The sequence below is a fragment of the Leucopleurus acutus genome (genome assembly GCF_964270905.1).
Source record: "Leucopleurus acutus genome assembly, chromosome: Y".
Classification (NCBI taxonomy): Eukaryota; Metazoa; Chordata; class Mammalia; order Artiodactyla; family Delphinidae; genus Leucopleurus; species Leucopleurus acutus.
In genome coordinates this window covers 6,876,354-6,892,470 of record NC_139164.1, presented here as the reverse complement: position 1 = coordinate 6,892,470, position 16,117 = coordinate 6,876,354, and the positions used below count along the sequence as shown (strand labels likewise).

General features: G+C 52.6%; 1 protein-coding gene across 2 annotated transcripts in view; it reads right to left on the bottom strand.

Annotated features, from left to right (window-relative positions):
- Positions 1-16,117, bottom strand: part of LOC309978910 (F-box-like/WD repeat-containing protein TBL1X) — a 228,263-nt gene that overhangs the window by 9,489 nt on the left and 202,657 nt on the right. For both annotated transcript variants that reach the window (XM_082865581.1, XM_082865582.1), the window contains exons 6-12: positions 12,947-13,199; positions 10,822-10,954; positions 10,301-10,442; positions 9,459-9,522; positions 9,242-9,339; positions 6,905-6,965; positions 1,703-1,824 (exon numbers count right to left, since the gene is read on the bottom strand). In XM_082865581.1, the coding sequence (XP_082721707.1) occupies positions 1,703-1,824; positions 6,905-6,965; positions 9,242-9,339; positions 9,459-9,522; positions 10,301-10,442; positions 10,822-10,954; positions 12,947-13,199 (873 nt within the window). The remainder of the gene's footprint in view (positions 1-1,702; positions 1,825-6,904; positions 6,966-9,241; positions 9,340-9,458; positions 9,523-10,300; positions 10,443-10,821; positions 10,955-12,946; positions 13,200-16,117) is intronic.

Genomic DNA, 16,117 nt, shown 5'->3' with positions numbered 1-16,117 from the left:
GAGTCAAAGGTGGGAACAGTGCAGGTGTGAGGCGCTCAAAGCCAGCAGCTCCTCCAGGAGGACCGGGGTAGAGGCGGGGGCGTTGCACACTAGAGGGATCTGCCAGGGAAAGGCTGCGAAGAGCCTCATGGGCTATGCGGGAGGATCTGATGATGCATCCAGAGAACAAAAACGCTAATTTGAAAAGACACACGCACCTCAATGTTCACAGCAGCGTTATTTACAATAGCCAAGACATGGAAGCAACCTAAGTGTCCATCAACAGATGAGTGGATAAGGAAAATGGGGTACACACACACACACACACACACACACACACACACACACACACACAGACACGGACTACTACTCAGACAAGAAAAGAATGAAATTCTGCCGCTGGCAACAACATGAACTTGGAGGGTGTTGTGCTTAGTGAATAAACTAAGTCAGACAAATATCGTACGCTATCACTTATATGTGGAATCTAAAAAAATACAACAAACTAGTGAATATAAGAAAAAAGAAGCAGGGCTTCCCTGGTGGCACAGTGGTTGAGAGTCCGCCTGCCGATGCAGGGGACGCGGGTTCGTGCCCCGGTCCGGGAGGATCCCACATGCCGCGGAGCGGCTGGGCCCGTGAGCTGTGGCCGCTGAGCCTGTGCGTCCGGAGCCTGTGCTCCGCAACGGGAGAGGCCACAGCAGTGAGAGGCCCCCGTACCGCAAAAAAAAAAAAAAAAAAAAAGAAGCAGACTCACAGATACAGAGAACAAGCTAACGGTTATTGCTAGGGAGAGGGAAGGGGGAGGGGCAAGACAGGGGGAGGGGATTAAGAGGTACAAACTATTACGTATAAAATAGATAAGCTACAAGGATATAGTGTACAGCACAGGGAATATACCCAATATTTTATAATAACTATAAATAGATTATAATCTTCAAAAATTTGAATCGCTATGTTGTACACCTGAAACTTATATAATATTGTAAATTAACTACACCTCGATAAAAAAATTAATTAATTAAAAAAGGAATTCAGTGAGAAGTCAGCTGGTGTCTTGAGTTTCTTGGATTGAATGTTGATGTTTTCCACCAAATTTAGGAAAATTTGGCAAAATCATCATTTCAAATAATTTTTCTGTTCCATTCTTTTCTTCTCTCTCCATTACCCATATATGCTAGAGCTCTTCACACTGTCTCGTAGGTCATTAAGCCTCTATTCATTTGCTCAATCTTTTATCAGTTCTTCAAATTGGCTAGTTTCTGTGATCTCTCTTCAGGTTTACTAACCTTATTTCTGCAATCTCTCCACCATCCATTAAGATTTTCACTTCAGACATTCTACCTCTCAATTCTGAGATTTCCGCTTGACTGTTTTAAGAACAGTTTTCCTTCCTCTGCTGCCCTTCTGCATCTATTCACTCATTACAAACAGCCTTTCCTTTATTTCCTCATACAGTCTAATAATAGCTACTTTAAAGTCTTTCCTGCAAAATCCAACATCTGGCTCATCTCAGGTCACTTTTTTTTTTACACTGCCTTCCCAGATGGATAACTGGGTTAGCCAATCACCTGAGATAGCTACAACAGCCCAAGGAGCAGTGGGCTGCCCAAGAACTGGTCTGCAGTCACAGTATCCTTTAACTCTAGGCAGAGAGGAGCCAGCTCCCAGCTCCCAGCACATTCGCGCGAACCTGAGCCCCACAGTCAGAACTCGCACTTACTGTGTGTCCCTGGAACGTTTTGACCGGGCGGTCACAGCCGAGTCTGCAGACGTGGATACACATGTCTGTGCTACACGAAGCAAAGGTAGTGTTGTTCTGCCAATCCACGTCAAGGGCAGGGGCTGTGGAGCAGCGAATGGTCAGGGGGGAACATTTGCATTTAGCAGTTGTGCACAGAGCTCAGGCGACTTAGAAGAAGTAACAGCACAGTCAAGATGCCTAAGGACAAGATAAAGCAGCACCCCCAGTGTGAACACAGCCTCTGTCCCCCACAGACCTGAAAGTCTGTCCTTCACATTTGGAGGGATGCCCAGAGGCCTCCGGAGCGAGACCCCGTGACACCTCGGGCGGCATAAGCGCAGTCTCTTGCTCCCCTGGCACAGGTGAGACAGGGTAGGGGAGAAGCACGCCGTCTTCTCCCGCACCTTGCCGCTCCCAGGAATATCACTGTGCTGGGCTGACTGGATGTGTTTTAGATGGAGAGGAGAGGAAAAAGATTTCATATCCTGTGTTCAAGGTATCCGCACTGAGAAAATCTCCCACAGGGACTTCCCTGGTGGTCCAGCGGTTAGGACTCCGTGCTCTCCCTGCCGAGGGCCCGGGTTCCATCCCTGGCTGGGGAACTGAAATCCCACAGGCCATGTGCCGCGGCCCCAAAAAATCCCCCACCACACAATGAATGCATTCCACCAGCTGGAGGATGCTCATCGTTGACAAGGGGACAGCCTGAGGGGACGCAAGTGACCTTATGGTGAACGCTGCCTCTGGCTCCTGGGCCTTTCTCAGGGGCGAGTGGCTCCAAGAGCTCTGTGAGGTTTGGGGGATGGTGACGGCCCTCTTCCCTTCTCCCGACCTCCCCGAGAGACTACTCAGCATCTTTGTTCTCTCCACACGCTTCCTTGTTTCTGGACACACAGAGGGTTAAGTCCTGCAAGCCCCTGGTGAGATCTTCATCGACAGATCGATCCCTGACCATGTCCCACGTGTGTTTCTTACAGGCAGGTCAGCACTGAATTGGGAGAAGAATCCAGCTTCCTCAGGATACGCTAACTCGGACTGCCCCTCCCGTTCTCAGCCTTAAAGCAAGAGGTGCACCCGTGCACACGCGCCAGCCTTCCACAGCCGCAGGGCTGGATCCCCTTGGCTCCCCTGTCCAGCTCTGTCCCCACACAGAGGCTACGGGTGGGAGGATGTGGCCAGGAGGCAGCAGGCTCTTTCAACACCCCAGGGCGTGCATCTCTGTGTGTCACACCCCCTGCAGAGCGGTTCAGCACGGGCCCACGGTTTCTGCTGCATTTCCCACGTGTGCCCAGTGGAACAAAGGAACCGGATCCACTGGGTCAGAAGGATGTTCCCGGGAGCCAGAGCGCGAAGAGCAAAGCCGCAGCTGCTGCTGTTTACGACACTGCAGGAGCCAAATCACGAATTCCTGGGCCAGCCTCTGCAGCGGCGTGTGCAATTAATACGCCTGCAAGAGGGACAATCTGGCGGGCGTTTCGGGGGCTGGTGACCAGCACCTGGCCGTTAAGAATTAACGTGCGCTGAACTCCTGCCATCTAAACGGAGGATGCTGAGTGCTCAGGTGTCTGGCCCCATTCTGCGTCGATGCTGCTGCCAGGACCCTGCCCTCCCCCCAGGAGCTCACCATCCAGTGTGGGTGGGGCTAAGCTATGCTGGGGGTCTGTGTGGCCCCCCTGCCCGCACTTGGCCAATGAGGTTTGACCGTCGGCAGCAGTCTAGGTACAGCCAAGCATTACTTTGTTTTTTTAAGAAACAAAACTTAATTTTGAAATGCCCACAGAATCGCAGGACGCTGCAGAGAGGCAGCAGAGGCCCCACGTTGTGCCCCTCCCCCACTGGTGGCATCTTATGCCCCTACAGCACAACGCCCAGACCCAGGAGGTGAACGTGCGCCACGTGTGTGCAGTGCGGCACTGCTGGATCACACGCGCAGGCCTGTGTCACGACCACCGCAGTCAAGATCCAGAACCCTGTTCCATCAGCACGAGGACCTCCCTGTGCCACGTTATCAGCACACCAAGCCCTCCCTGGACCACCCCTCAACTCTGGCTCCACATCTAAAATTTCGTCATTTCGAGAATGTATGTCAATGGCGTTATCCAGCACGGGACCCTTGCAGACGGGCTTTTTCCATGCGGCAGAACCCCCTTGAGAACCTATCGAAGCCGTCGCGTGTTATCAGTAGTCGATTGGTAACACTTCCTTGTCACTGCTGAGCGGGGGAACGCCGTCAGGCTCTGAGCTGACACTTCCTGCTGTTGGTAAACAGCGGACGCGCCCCACCAGGCCTTCATGGCGAACACCTACGGGGCAAGGCGGTTTCACAGATCAACCCATCAAATGCTAAGGAAAGGTGCCCCTACCGCTCTCCCTGCCTGTGCTTCCTCCTGAAAAACAGCACCGTTTCTTTCCTTCCATCCTGGACAGTCTCTACCACACCACTTGTCACCGCAAAGAAAGAGCAGAGAACACACAGAGCTTCCTGCCCCAGCAACGGGATATGGGTCGACCTCGTGGGCAGCAACACCGCAGCTGAGAAGCTCTCTCAGGACACAAGAGGCATGTGGTCTGCGGGATGGAAAGCCGTTGCATGGACCTTGGGAATGCTCTGGGAATACTAATTTCCACTGGAAGCCTTGGTACACGAACTCTTAAGATAAAACTGTTAGACGAACCTTACTGATGGCTATTTTGGGCAAATCATCCTCTGAAAAACAGAAGCCAGAGCTCTCTTCATCACAGATATCCCCCACCACGCGAGCACAGAAGTCAGCACACCTGGGGTTCTACGCCTCTGCCCTGTCACTGCATCCGTCCCGGCAGCAGAGGTAGGGATGGTCTCGGGATTATGCCAAACACGATGGAAACCCACCAGACTCACTTGCTTTGGTCTGCGGAGTCTACAGCACAGAAGTCTGACACGGACACGACACACACAGATCAAAACCTGGAGACTGGGGCGCCGGGGGCTGGGAAAGGGGGAATGCAGAGCGAGCTCTTCACGGGCAAGGGGTCTCCTTACGGGATGACAGAAATGTCGTGCAGCTAGACAGTGGGGAGTGCTTTGTATATTCTGCCCGCTCCAAACACACACACACAGAGACACAGACACACACAGGCACACACACACACATACCCACAGACACACACAGACACAGACACACAGACACAGACACACACACACAGGCACAGACACACACAGACACACACACACAGGCACACACACAGACACAGACACACACACAGACACAGACACACAGACACAGACACACACACACACAGACACGTACACACACAGGCGCATACACACACACACAGGCACAGACACAGACACACAGACACATACACACAGGCACACACACAGACACAGACACACACACACACACGCGCACACACACACACACAGACACACACACAGAGACACGTACACACACAGACACACACACACACACAGACACGTACACACACAGACACACACACACACACAGACACATACACACACATAGACACACACACACACACACACACACACACACACACACACACACAGACACACAGACACAGACAGACACAGGTTGGGATGCCAAGCTGCCTGCTCTTGGAGCCCTGCCCATTTCCTCGTGGGGAAATATATTCTATAAAACGTCCACCAACTTCCACATCATCAATGGTATCAGATTAAAGCAACAAGAAAATTCACTGGCAGCCCCAGCAGGTGTGTCCGGTGTGGTCCCAAGGACAGCCGTGGAAGAGGTGGGCTGCCTCTCCGGGGTAGCGGGGTGCAAGCCGGCGCCTCCCAGGCCTGCCTCCGTCAGGAGGGAACGGAGTGCCGCGTGGAGTCACAGATGCTGGCGTCCACGCACGTGTCCCAGTCGTGTCAAGGCCTGGTCGGGACCTTTCCTCTTAGTCTGCTCCCTGCAGGACCATGTCCCCCGCGTGGAGCCCTCCCTGGGCACGGAGGAGATGCACCGTCCTGGGGAGTCCTCGGGGCCAGTCCTCTGGTTCAGACCATCGCCAGGCACCCAGAAATACCCAGCAGGAAAGCCCCTCTGCTCCCCTCCTAAACACTGTCCCGGGGCCACCTGACACAGTAAAACGTTCACCCTGTACACTCAGCGATTCCCTCTCAGTGGAGCAGACGCCTCCCGTGAAGGGAAGCGGCACCTACGCCCTGCTGGCGACTTCAAGCCAGCTTCTCCCAACAGTTTATTAGTTTCCACCTCTGTCCTCAGATAAGAGACCACATCTAACAACAGGACTCAGTCCCACGGAACATGAAGCATCAGGGGGGAATCTGGGAACCTGGACTCCCTAGACCCCTGGCTGCCCCATGTGGCCTGGTGAGGACGCAACACACACACAGACGTGTGTGGTTGAGAACAGCAGCTACACATCCGTGCAGGCAAGACCACTGCAGGCCTGACGCTGCTCCCTGTAGGAAGGCTTGGCGGCAAGGATGGCGTTGGCCCGAGTCTGGGAATTCGGACTTCCCACCATGCCCTAACTGGTAAGAACGGCTTCTGTGCCTCCACCGCCTGTGCAAACAACGTGGTTTATACTGAATCCCACGCTCCTCCTGGGAGTGAAGCATTCGGATGCAGGCGGGCACAGGGTGCCTACGAACCAGAAATGCTGGGCACAGGCTCTGCTGACTTCACACGACCTGTCACACGCATGATCACCGCCTGCTTCCGGGGGAACCCAGAACGTCCTACGCGACTCCATCAGGAGACAACCTTTGGAAGGTCTGGATCTCGCCCCATGTGCCTTTGCCCTCTGCTGACATTGCTTTGTATCCTTTTACTGTAATACATCTGCGCTATGAATTCAGCTGCACGCCCTGGGAGTCGTCCTGGGTGAACTGCTGACGCCGGGCGAGGTCTTAGGGACGCCCCTGACACAGCGCCCTTGGGGCAGCAGCAGAAGGGAGCCCACACCAGTTCTGGGGCTGGTTCGCAGCTTTGCAATGAAACTTTTGAGCGAGCGAGCGCCAAGGGCATCTGTATGTTGGAGGCCTCAAGAGCAGTGCTTCCTGTGAGAAGGGTTTCCTCCCTACCAGCTATATTCCGTGCCTGCCATCCTCTAAGCGTTCACCATTACTTTAAGGGACACCTCCTAGGACTCTGAATTATTATTTTTGAATGACAAAGAATAAAAAGGGAAATTTAAAAAAATACTCACCGGAATGAAACGGAAACTGCTGTTTGGCCTCTCCTGTGTGGGCATCCCAAATTATTGTTGTCTGTGCTCCGCAAAAAAAAAAAAAAAAGTTAGTTACTATTCTTCTTGCAAAGTTTTCTCTAGTAAAATTTATGATATAAGAAAATGCAGTGAGCCCCTCTTTTTTCTAAAGCAGCACTGTCCAATCAACACTATATAAATAGCATGCAAGTCACACAGGGAGTTTAAAATGTTCAGGCACCACACGAAAAAATTAAAAAAGAAACCAGTAAAACTAATTTTAACAAAATTCATTTCACTCCAGCATGGCGAAAATATTATCGTTTCAACATAAGATCAATATACTCGTATCAACAAGATATCTGGCATTCTCTTTTTCACCCGTGTCTTTGGAATCCAGGGTGTCTCTTACACACTTAACGATCCGGAGGGTCACACTCATGAAGTTGGCCACATGCGCTGGTTACTCCACCAGACACAGCAGCTGGAACTGATACTCGCAAAACTACCAGTTTTGGCGGGAAATCCCCCTTATCCCCAAACATGAAAAACCATTGAAAAAACTGTAACGATAAACACCTTTTTGGCACTTTTCCCAATGAAAAGCTGCAGAAATGGGTATTTCTGAAAATTCCCCTGACCGTCACTCACTCCGTGAATTGGGATCACTAGACAGAGTAGAGAATTGGGTTACACTGGGGTCTGGCACTGATTTATTGGTCTATATATAAGGAGAAAAAAAAAAAAAAGATCTCCTCCCCGGAAAACAAAGTAAATCACAAATGCTTACGAACGTACTAATGTTGGGAGACACTTAGGGAAGAAGCCATCTGGCAGCTCGATGAAGACCACTGGAATTAGTTCTTAATCAACTGGAATTTTCAACTGAATTGGAACCTTGACACCTCCCTGTCAATGACGTTTAATAAAGATTTTACTTTAAGAAGAACTAGTTCTATTTCGTATCGACAGCAGTAATTTTCAGAGGAAGTACTCAGAGCAATGAGTATCTCTGAAACTTTCGGTCAGCTCTAGACCAATTAACAGTTTGCTTTTTTGGGGGGGCTGCGCCGCAGAGCTTAATAGGATCTTAGTTCCCCAACCGGGAACTGAACCCGGGCCCTTGGCAGCGAAAGTGCGGAGTCCTAACCACTGGACTGCCAGGGAATTCCCAACAATTTTTTGTTTGATGGAGTATAACTGTTTTTCTTAATTGAGCCACTCACAAATCTGGCAAGGCAGAGAACATATAAACCCTTCCACAATTCTGATACAATTTCACCTACTACCATCAATAATTGTAACAACTTGTTGATGTTTTAACGTTAAGTATGCACTGGGCAAAAGAAAGTATTCCTTACACAAAAGCTTTCAAGAAACTGAAGTACATTTTAGCCACTTTGGGTTAAGCTCGCACTGAAGGTCAAAGTCAACATCCCTAAATTACATTTCCTCCGCGAGAACATATCACTTTACAGAAAGGAACTATTATTCCTGCCACGGTTGACTAATCATGGTAGATAGTGTCTGACTCAGAGGCTACTAGAATTCCAAATGTGCATTTCCACTAACCATCCAGTTCATCGCCTGGTAGAAACAGAAGATAATCAGGTAGAAAATTCAAAATGATTAGAAAAAACGGCCTCAGGGGCAGGGAGGACCTGAAGATGCAAAGAATTCTCTGGCAGAGTGTGAAAGCTACAGGGCAGTTGTTATTGGCGTCCAGGGCCTGAGTCTCCCATCCAACTTTATACCAATGTGTCCCGAGGCAAATTAGTGAAGTTCTCTGGGGCTCCATTTCCCCCTCTGTGAAAAGGGCCACATCATCCCAGTGAGCCCCGCCCCTCGCACGGGTGTCTACCTTACTCCTGCCCTCAGGGAAGCCTGCGGTCTACAGCGCGATGCAACAAGTCATCAGATTGGGAAAACGGAAGCCTGGGGAGAGAAAACCGTTTGTGTTCCTAAGATCACCCTGGGCGGGTGGGGTAAGTTTATGCAGAGGACACCCCACGCCAGTGGGCTTCTTCAAGCAGCGGACAAACGCAATTTGGGGATTTTCTTCTTTCTATCAGTGAACTATGAACCTCAAGGAAAAAGGTGTGACGGGCCGGGGGAGAGCTTTGATAAAGGTCTGTAGAGCCGTCTACGGTACATGAAGACACGATGTGCTAGAAATGAACACTAAGACCAAAACCACAGAAGCAAACAAAACAGATCCCTCTGATTTCTTAACGGGAGGCAGAATTCTCAGAATTCGTAGAAAGCATGACGTCATCTGAGATCAAACATAAACAGGCGCCTACAGAGGACAGCAATGTATCTTAAGCAAACACTCACTTTGTCTACTCCAGCACTCAAAATGTAATTCCCCTTCTTGTTCCATTTCAAGGCAAAGATGGGGCCTTTGTGTTGGCCTAAGGTGCTGGCCAGGTTACCTGGTACGTAAAACACAAACACAGCAAGCGGGGTGACTTCCGGGCCTCAGTCTGTTCCCCGGATGACGACAGGCCAAGCACCTCCTCTCCGACCCCAACACAAGGGCGTCAGGACTTACCGTCTTCCGTCCATATTCTTGCAAAACCATCATAGGAACCTGTAGCCAACAGTGTGCCGTCACTCTGCAGGCCAGAGAGAAACACAGAGCGACAGAAGCAGCTTAGTAGGGGCAGCAGTGGAAAAGGGCCCCTCGCATTATCCCTGGGCGGCAGCACCTGACGTCAACAACAGGTTCCCAGTCACGAGACTCACCAGTCCCGCTGGCCTACTTTAGCTCGTACTGCCCTTCAGTGAAAACGTGAGACCAAACAGGCTCCCCGCATACAACCATCAAGGAGGCGAGGAGGCAAGGAAAACACATTGCCACCCCTCACCACTGACGACATCCGTGAAAATACGGTACGAAAAGTGATCGTGAGACTCCTGGAGACTTAGGTGAGCTCTTAAAAATATGTGCAAATAGGAAAGAGTGGTGAAATGACAGAATATGCATAAACATGATAAAGGACAAGAAAATCAAAAGATGTTCCAATCAGAAAAAAAAAAGAAGTCAGAGAGCTCTGTGTCTCTCACGTATTACATGCACGTAACACAGGTGCTGAAGCGTCAGGGTGGAAAGTCATCTTTCCTTCGTGACAACTCACAGAGCGCCAGCAGAACAGGTTCCCCGATAAAACCACCAGACTCCATCCTGCCAACGTGTGGCTACTGAACACCCAGCTAGAGGTCCGCCAACACGGAGGGCCTCGGGAGGAGCGCTCAGAAACGGGGGCCAGCCCCCCAGGTGGGCTGACCAACAATACTGCCCCCTTCCTGCGTCTGCCCGGCTCCATCAGCACCACGGCGGCCCTCGCTGTGGTTTACAGATGTTCAAGGGTCTGGGCGGTGGCGGAGGCTTACGTTCCAGTCCAGCGAGGTGACGTCTTTGTTACTGGGGACGTCATGCCCCCCCTCCCGTATACAGTGCCTCAGCACGAGCTGCGTGGAGCCCCCGTTGCTGTTTTCATTGAGGTTCCATATCCTTGCGGTTGAATCTCCAGATCTGTGCAAGGAACATACACAGCATTCAGCTTCCGGTCCCAGGGCCAGCAATGCTCATCACTACTTGCTGTCTGGCTAGGTCGGGCATCCTCAGCACGGGGTCCTCCGTCTTTTTGATATCGCTGACTCACAGTGGTTTTCTCTTCCCGACCTTTGTTTTGCACTTAGTAATGTGAAATGTCTGTGCATTGCTCCCCAGCCCGCTGAGAAAACGGCTGGACCGGGCACTTCTGCACAGTCTGAGGTACTCGAGGCGCCCCAAGCCCTGGTCTGCACTCACTGGGAAGATGCCACCAACAAGGTACGGAGGGGGAGCGCATGTCCTGTGAGGGAGAACTCGGACACCCAGACCCTGGGCACCCCCAGCCAGACACCCTTACCCGGAAGCCAGGAGGTCACTGACAGGGTTCCAGGCACAGATGAACACCTCAGACTCATGGCCCCGAAGGACGGTGGCTTTATTGGGTGGAATCTCCACGTCTCCGTCTATTTCCATTGGTTTCGAATGATTATCTGTCACAGGAAACAGGGAAAGACACAGGTCTGAGGGATACCAAGGAAACATCCTCAGGGCACGTGGGTTTTACAAACAACCTCCTTTGCCGTCACCCACGGCGATTACAACCAAATCATGGGTTCTGTGTAATTCAGTAGATACGTGACATTTCTTTACAGTCTCCAAATTTGACAGAGGAATAAAAACCGGTATTTGCTCTCTATAACTAGGGCGAGGCTAATTTCTAACAACAGCCGGAAGAAGACTGGACAGAAAAGATGACAGCCAGCCGGCTCCTGAGCAGGCGGAAGGTTCCTTCTCTTGACGGGACAACAGGTCTTACCCAGAAGCACCCTTGTGAGGTGCTTATCTATGAAGCGCCCTACCTGTGAAGCTACCGCGGGGGCATGCCATCATTCTGCCGGAAGCTTGCTACCCTCAACCCCTCAGAGTCTTGGGACTCAAATGCTATCTTCTGACTGGAGTCGTCTGCATACCATGCTTTTCAAGCCAAGCAGAACCACCAGGTTTCTGAACCCAAGCAGTCCTCCCTCCAGATGACCCACAGGGTCCAGGCTCTGGAAGGGCGACAGGCCATGCTAAGTGCCACCCGGAAGAGATTCACCCTGGGTAGTGGCCGTTTTCCCCCTATGTGGCACAAGAAAAAAGATTCTTGAAGATCAGAATGAACGGTCACTTCAGAGACTACATGCAGGCCACAGCCTGCCTTGTAGCAAGATGGGAGCAAAGAGCAGGTGGGACTAGTTTCTGGAACAAGGTGAGAGTCGGAAACCACCGGACGGTGTACGTGGGATGGGGTGCCGGCCAGCCCTCGGGTGAAAAGTAACGCTTAGGGACTCCTGAAACAAAGGCCTGCTGGCCACCAGCGTTCCTTAAGGCACGCGACGGTCTCCATGTGGCCACACTCCCTTAGAGGTTAAGATTTAAAATAGACGGTGCAAGTTATAAGTTTGCAAAACTTCTGTCTCGGCGGATACAGAGGTTTCTCAGAGCTCACCAATTAGGATCGCTGCCTGGGGCGGAAGCCTAAAGACAAGGACACGTACCTCCTTCCTGTTTTCTTTATTTTGGGCGCCGTGAGGGATGTATCCCACGGGAGTGGGCAGCCCATAAATGACCTGTGGGTACAAGCCACCTATTTTTTCTTCTTTCCCTGTCCCGTCATCTTGGACCTCGTTAACAGTGATCATGGGGCCTGCCGGCGGGAGGTCTTTTCATCGGACGCTAGACAGATGGGCTTTGAGCCACCCTGCTGTAACATAACCCGCGCTGCAGCCTGCCCCGGGCTTCCCGCGCAGCGCTGCAGCTGCATCTCGACTCTAGCAGGAGAGGGCCCGTGCCGGGGCGGGGGGATGAGCTGCCCCCGCAGGGGCGGCACGGCGGCTCGGAGGGAAATGATTTTCAAAGGAGGAAGCACACACACGCACGCACACACGCACACGCACGTGCGCAATGCGCACACATACTCTGAGCTCAGACCCTGAAGCCGTCTCCGAGTTGATACGCCGCGTGTCAAAGTGCCGGCAGGCTCCCTGGGTAAAGATTCATGCTCTCCGACTTGTCTGCCGGACGCCTCAGGGCCATTACCTAACAGGGGCCCTGCTGCAACCACCAAACAAGACGGCACTTGCTGTCTGTGCCGGGTGCCCTGTCAGTGACCGTGAGCTCCGAGTGTCAGGTCAGAGTTCGTCCGCGAGGCCGGAGGCCGGCGCGGGGGCCTCCTTTTTGTGCCCGACAGTAATCACAAGGTGGAACAAATGAGTTCTCAGAGTAGCACAACCTCCTAAAGCTGAGAGAACGCTGCGTCCAAGGACCTCAGTGAGAAACCAGAGCGCGAAGCCCTCCTGGCCACAGAGCAAGGAAGCCCTAGACACTGCCGCATGCGCACCGCCCAGCAGGCGGGCCTGGAAGGGGTCTGCAGGACCTGCCCAGACTCAGAGACGAGGGAGAAGCTGCCGGAGCGCGAAGCTCTGGAGCCCCGCACTCACTTATCGCATGCGCTCCGTTCTCTTCCCCGTTCACCGTGGCCTCGCCGTTCTTTGGTGGGTTCTGCTGGGAAACGGCCGCCGGGGCCGCCGGGGCCGCCGGGGCCGCCGCCGCCGCCGCCGCGGCCGCCACGCTGGCCTGCTGCTGCGCCAGCTTCTCCCGGAAGGCCTGCTGCCGCGTCTGCACCACGTCGGGCATCACCGCGTCAATCAGGGACAGCGACTCTATCGGGCGGCCGTCGAACACCGTGCCGTCCTGCGGACAGAGCCCAGGCACAGATGTCAGCTCCCAGCGAGACGGGTGCGCGTCGGGGACAGACACGCAGGATCCCGGGAGCCGCGGGGCCCCCGAGCAGGCGGGGCCGGACCGGGCGTCCTGAGCCAGGGCAAGGGATCCCAGAGCGCGCAGGCGGGTAGGGGCCGGCAAGAGCGAGCGTCCATGGAGGGCCCGGTGTGCCTGCTGCTGCCAGAGGGCACCCAGCACTCGGTAAATACCAACCTGCATCCGGATACTTCCTGTCATGACAACAGGGCTACCCCTGACGCGCTGGTCCTCAACAGGGGGGCGATTTTACCCCCCGGGGGACATGTGGTCAAGTCCGGAGGCATTTCTGGTTGTCACGACCGTGGAGGTGCTCCTGGCGTCTAGCGGGTGGAGACCAGGGACGCTACTCCACACCCCCCAGGGCCCAGGACGGCCCCGTAGCAAGGAATGATCTGGCCCCCAAGTGTCAAGAGTGCCGAGGGTGGGAAACCCCGCCCAGGCGCTCTGACAGGTGTGGAACCGCTCCCCTTTGATAGGACAGACGTCTCTTCGGAGACCGCAGGCCCAAATCAGACATTCCCGCACCGCTCACGATATGATTCCTAACGCATCTGTCCGTCTGACGTACTAAAACACACACGTCTGCTACCATCTGAAATGACTTCCTGGGATCAGGGCACAGACTAACACGGCCATGATATTCTAACAACAGCATTGTTTAGTTACAATTCCTGTTTTCCGAACTTCCCTGGAGTCTCTGGCTTCCATAGATAAAGAAAACATTTCCATACACACTTAGCAACACAGGAGGGAGTTCTTTCCTTAGAAAGCGCTCCAAATATCACTCACACGAAACTCAGAGCCTCTCAGTGTGTCTACGGGACGTGCAAACACGTTTTAGCCTGTTTTCTCATAAATCAGGAAGAACTGAAGGACCTAAGTTTCAGCAACACAGCGTGTGAATGAAACATCACCCCAGCTGACTACAGGTTCCTATACAATACTTGAAAATCAGGGAAACAACATAAAATAACAGAGAACATGGGAAAAGGGAGCCAGTCACCTCACAGCTGCCCAGGTTCCAGCCGCGGAGGGGCCAGTGCTGACCAACTGGTCAGCCGGCTTCTACGTCACCTTCCTCCTTCGTACATTCAAGCCCCAAGTGGATGATGATTTTGCAAAAGGCTGTAACTGCCCAGGGTGACAAAAAACCTTCTAGTTTAAGCTCTAAAAGCACACTGTCTCACTTTTAACTACCCGAAACCTAAGTGACAAATGAGATGACCTTTCGTTCTCCTCTGGACACAATGGACTTTGAATTGCCAAGAGAGAGAAGGTATGGGGGCCTCTCCGCGGATGAAAGACGTGGAAACTGGGGCAGGGGGCCGCAGGGGCAGGGGGAAGGGAAATCCAATCTCACTCAGCATCACACAATCTGAGAGCCGGTGGGGCCTCTGGGGTCCTGTAACCCTATCCCCACACTTGTTTGTTTTGTGGAAAGAGAGACGCGACGGGGCCTCAAGTTGCTGGTGGAAGATCCCAGGCACCCAATGTAAGACAAGGAAAGAGGAGACTGCCCGTTGTTAGGCAAGAAAGAGCACAGGGTAGGCAGACACTCAGGTGTTTTTAAGGATGTGGGGTTTTGGAAAACAGCAGAGGAGTACACGTGACAGAACACAAGATACATTCCTTCCATAGTTTTAAAAGCTGAAGAGAAAGTGGAGTTAAATGCTATGCATAAGACAGGCTTGTGAGGCAGACGCAAGAGGGAAGAGATATGAGGACATATGTATATATATAACTGATTCGCTTTGTTATACAGCAGAAACTAACACACCATTGTAAAGTAATTATACTCCAATAAAGATGTTAAGAAAAGAAAAAAAAAAGACAGGCTTGTAAGGGTGAGAGCGGTTCAGAGGGAGAGGGGATGGAGGAAACTGGAAGAGTTCAGGAAGATCTTGGGCCCGAGGGTGGTGTGACCCGGGAAGGGGACATTTGGTGGTAAAGAGGGGCATGTGGGCAGTGGACGGCGTCAGCTGTGCAGGATGGACCGTGACAGGAGACGGGAAGTTGGGGCAGAGCAGCGTGCCAGACCGAGGTGGGAGAAACGAGGGCAGAAAGAAGGAGAGACGGCGAGAAGTGTGGTGAAAGTAAGAGGGGCTCAGACCGAGATGCAAGGGAGGCCTCGGACATCACAGGAGGCCCCGGGCATCTTCACAGTACGATCCCAAGAGCAAAACAGAACAGGGGAGACGGGCACTGTTTTCAACCAAAAGAGCCCATTTAAAAATTGGTATGAAGTTGGCCCAAGGACTCATCGTGCCCCAATCTATAAAGAGGGAGGGAACACTGTGCCCCAATCTATAAAGAGGGAGGGGACACAAACAAATTGGAGTGACTTAAATTTATAATTATGGATACAACTGCCCCCTTCCCCTGCAGCTCTTCAACGGGTAACAAAACCATCCCTTGGAATCCTCTCGAACACAACAGTCCTCATCTGTCCTCCGTGGTCTCTGGCTGTGCCCTCTGTCGGGTCCACACGAAGCAGATTCTAGGCAAATGTTTCCCAGGATCCCTCTTCGACTGAACTGCTCAAAATATTCCGGGGGGGGAGGGTGCACGTGCAAGGCCCACACCTGTCCTGAAGCACCCCTGACCCTTGAACAACACAGGTCTGAACTGGCAAGGTCCACTATACGTGGATTTTTTTTTTCTTCCAACACATTTACTACTACGTTTACCATCCGCGGCTGGTAGAATCCGCGGATGTGGAATCTGCGGATACAGGAGGGCCAACTGTGGGACCCGAGCACTACGGGTTTTGGTACCTGCGGCAGGTCGTGGAACCAATCCCCGGTGCATACCCAGGGATGAGCGTATAAAGCAGCTGCGGATCTGCTGCG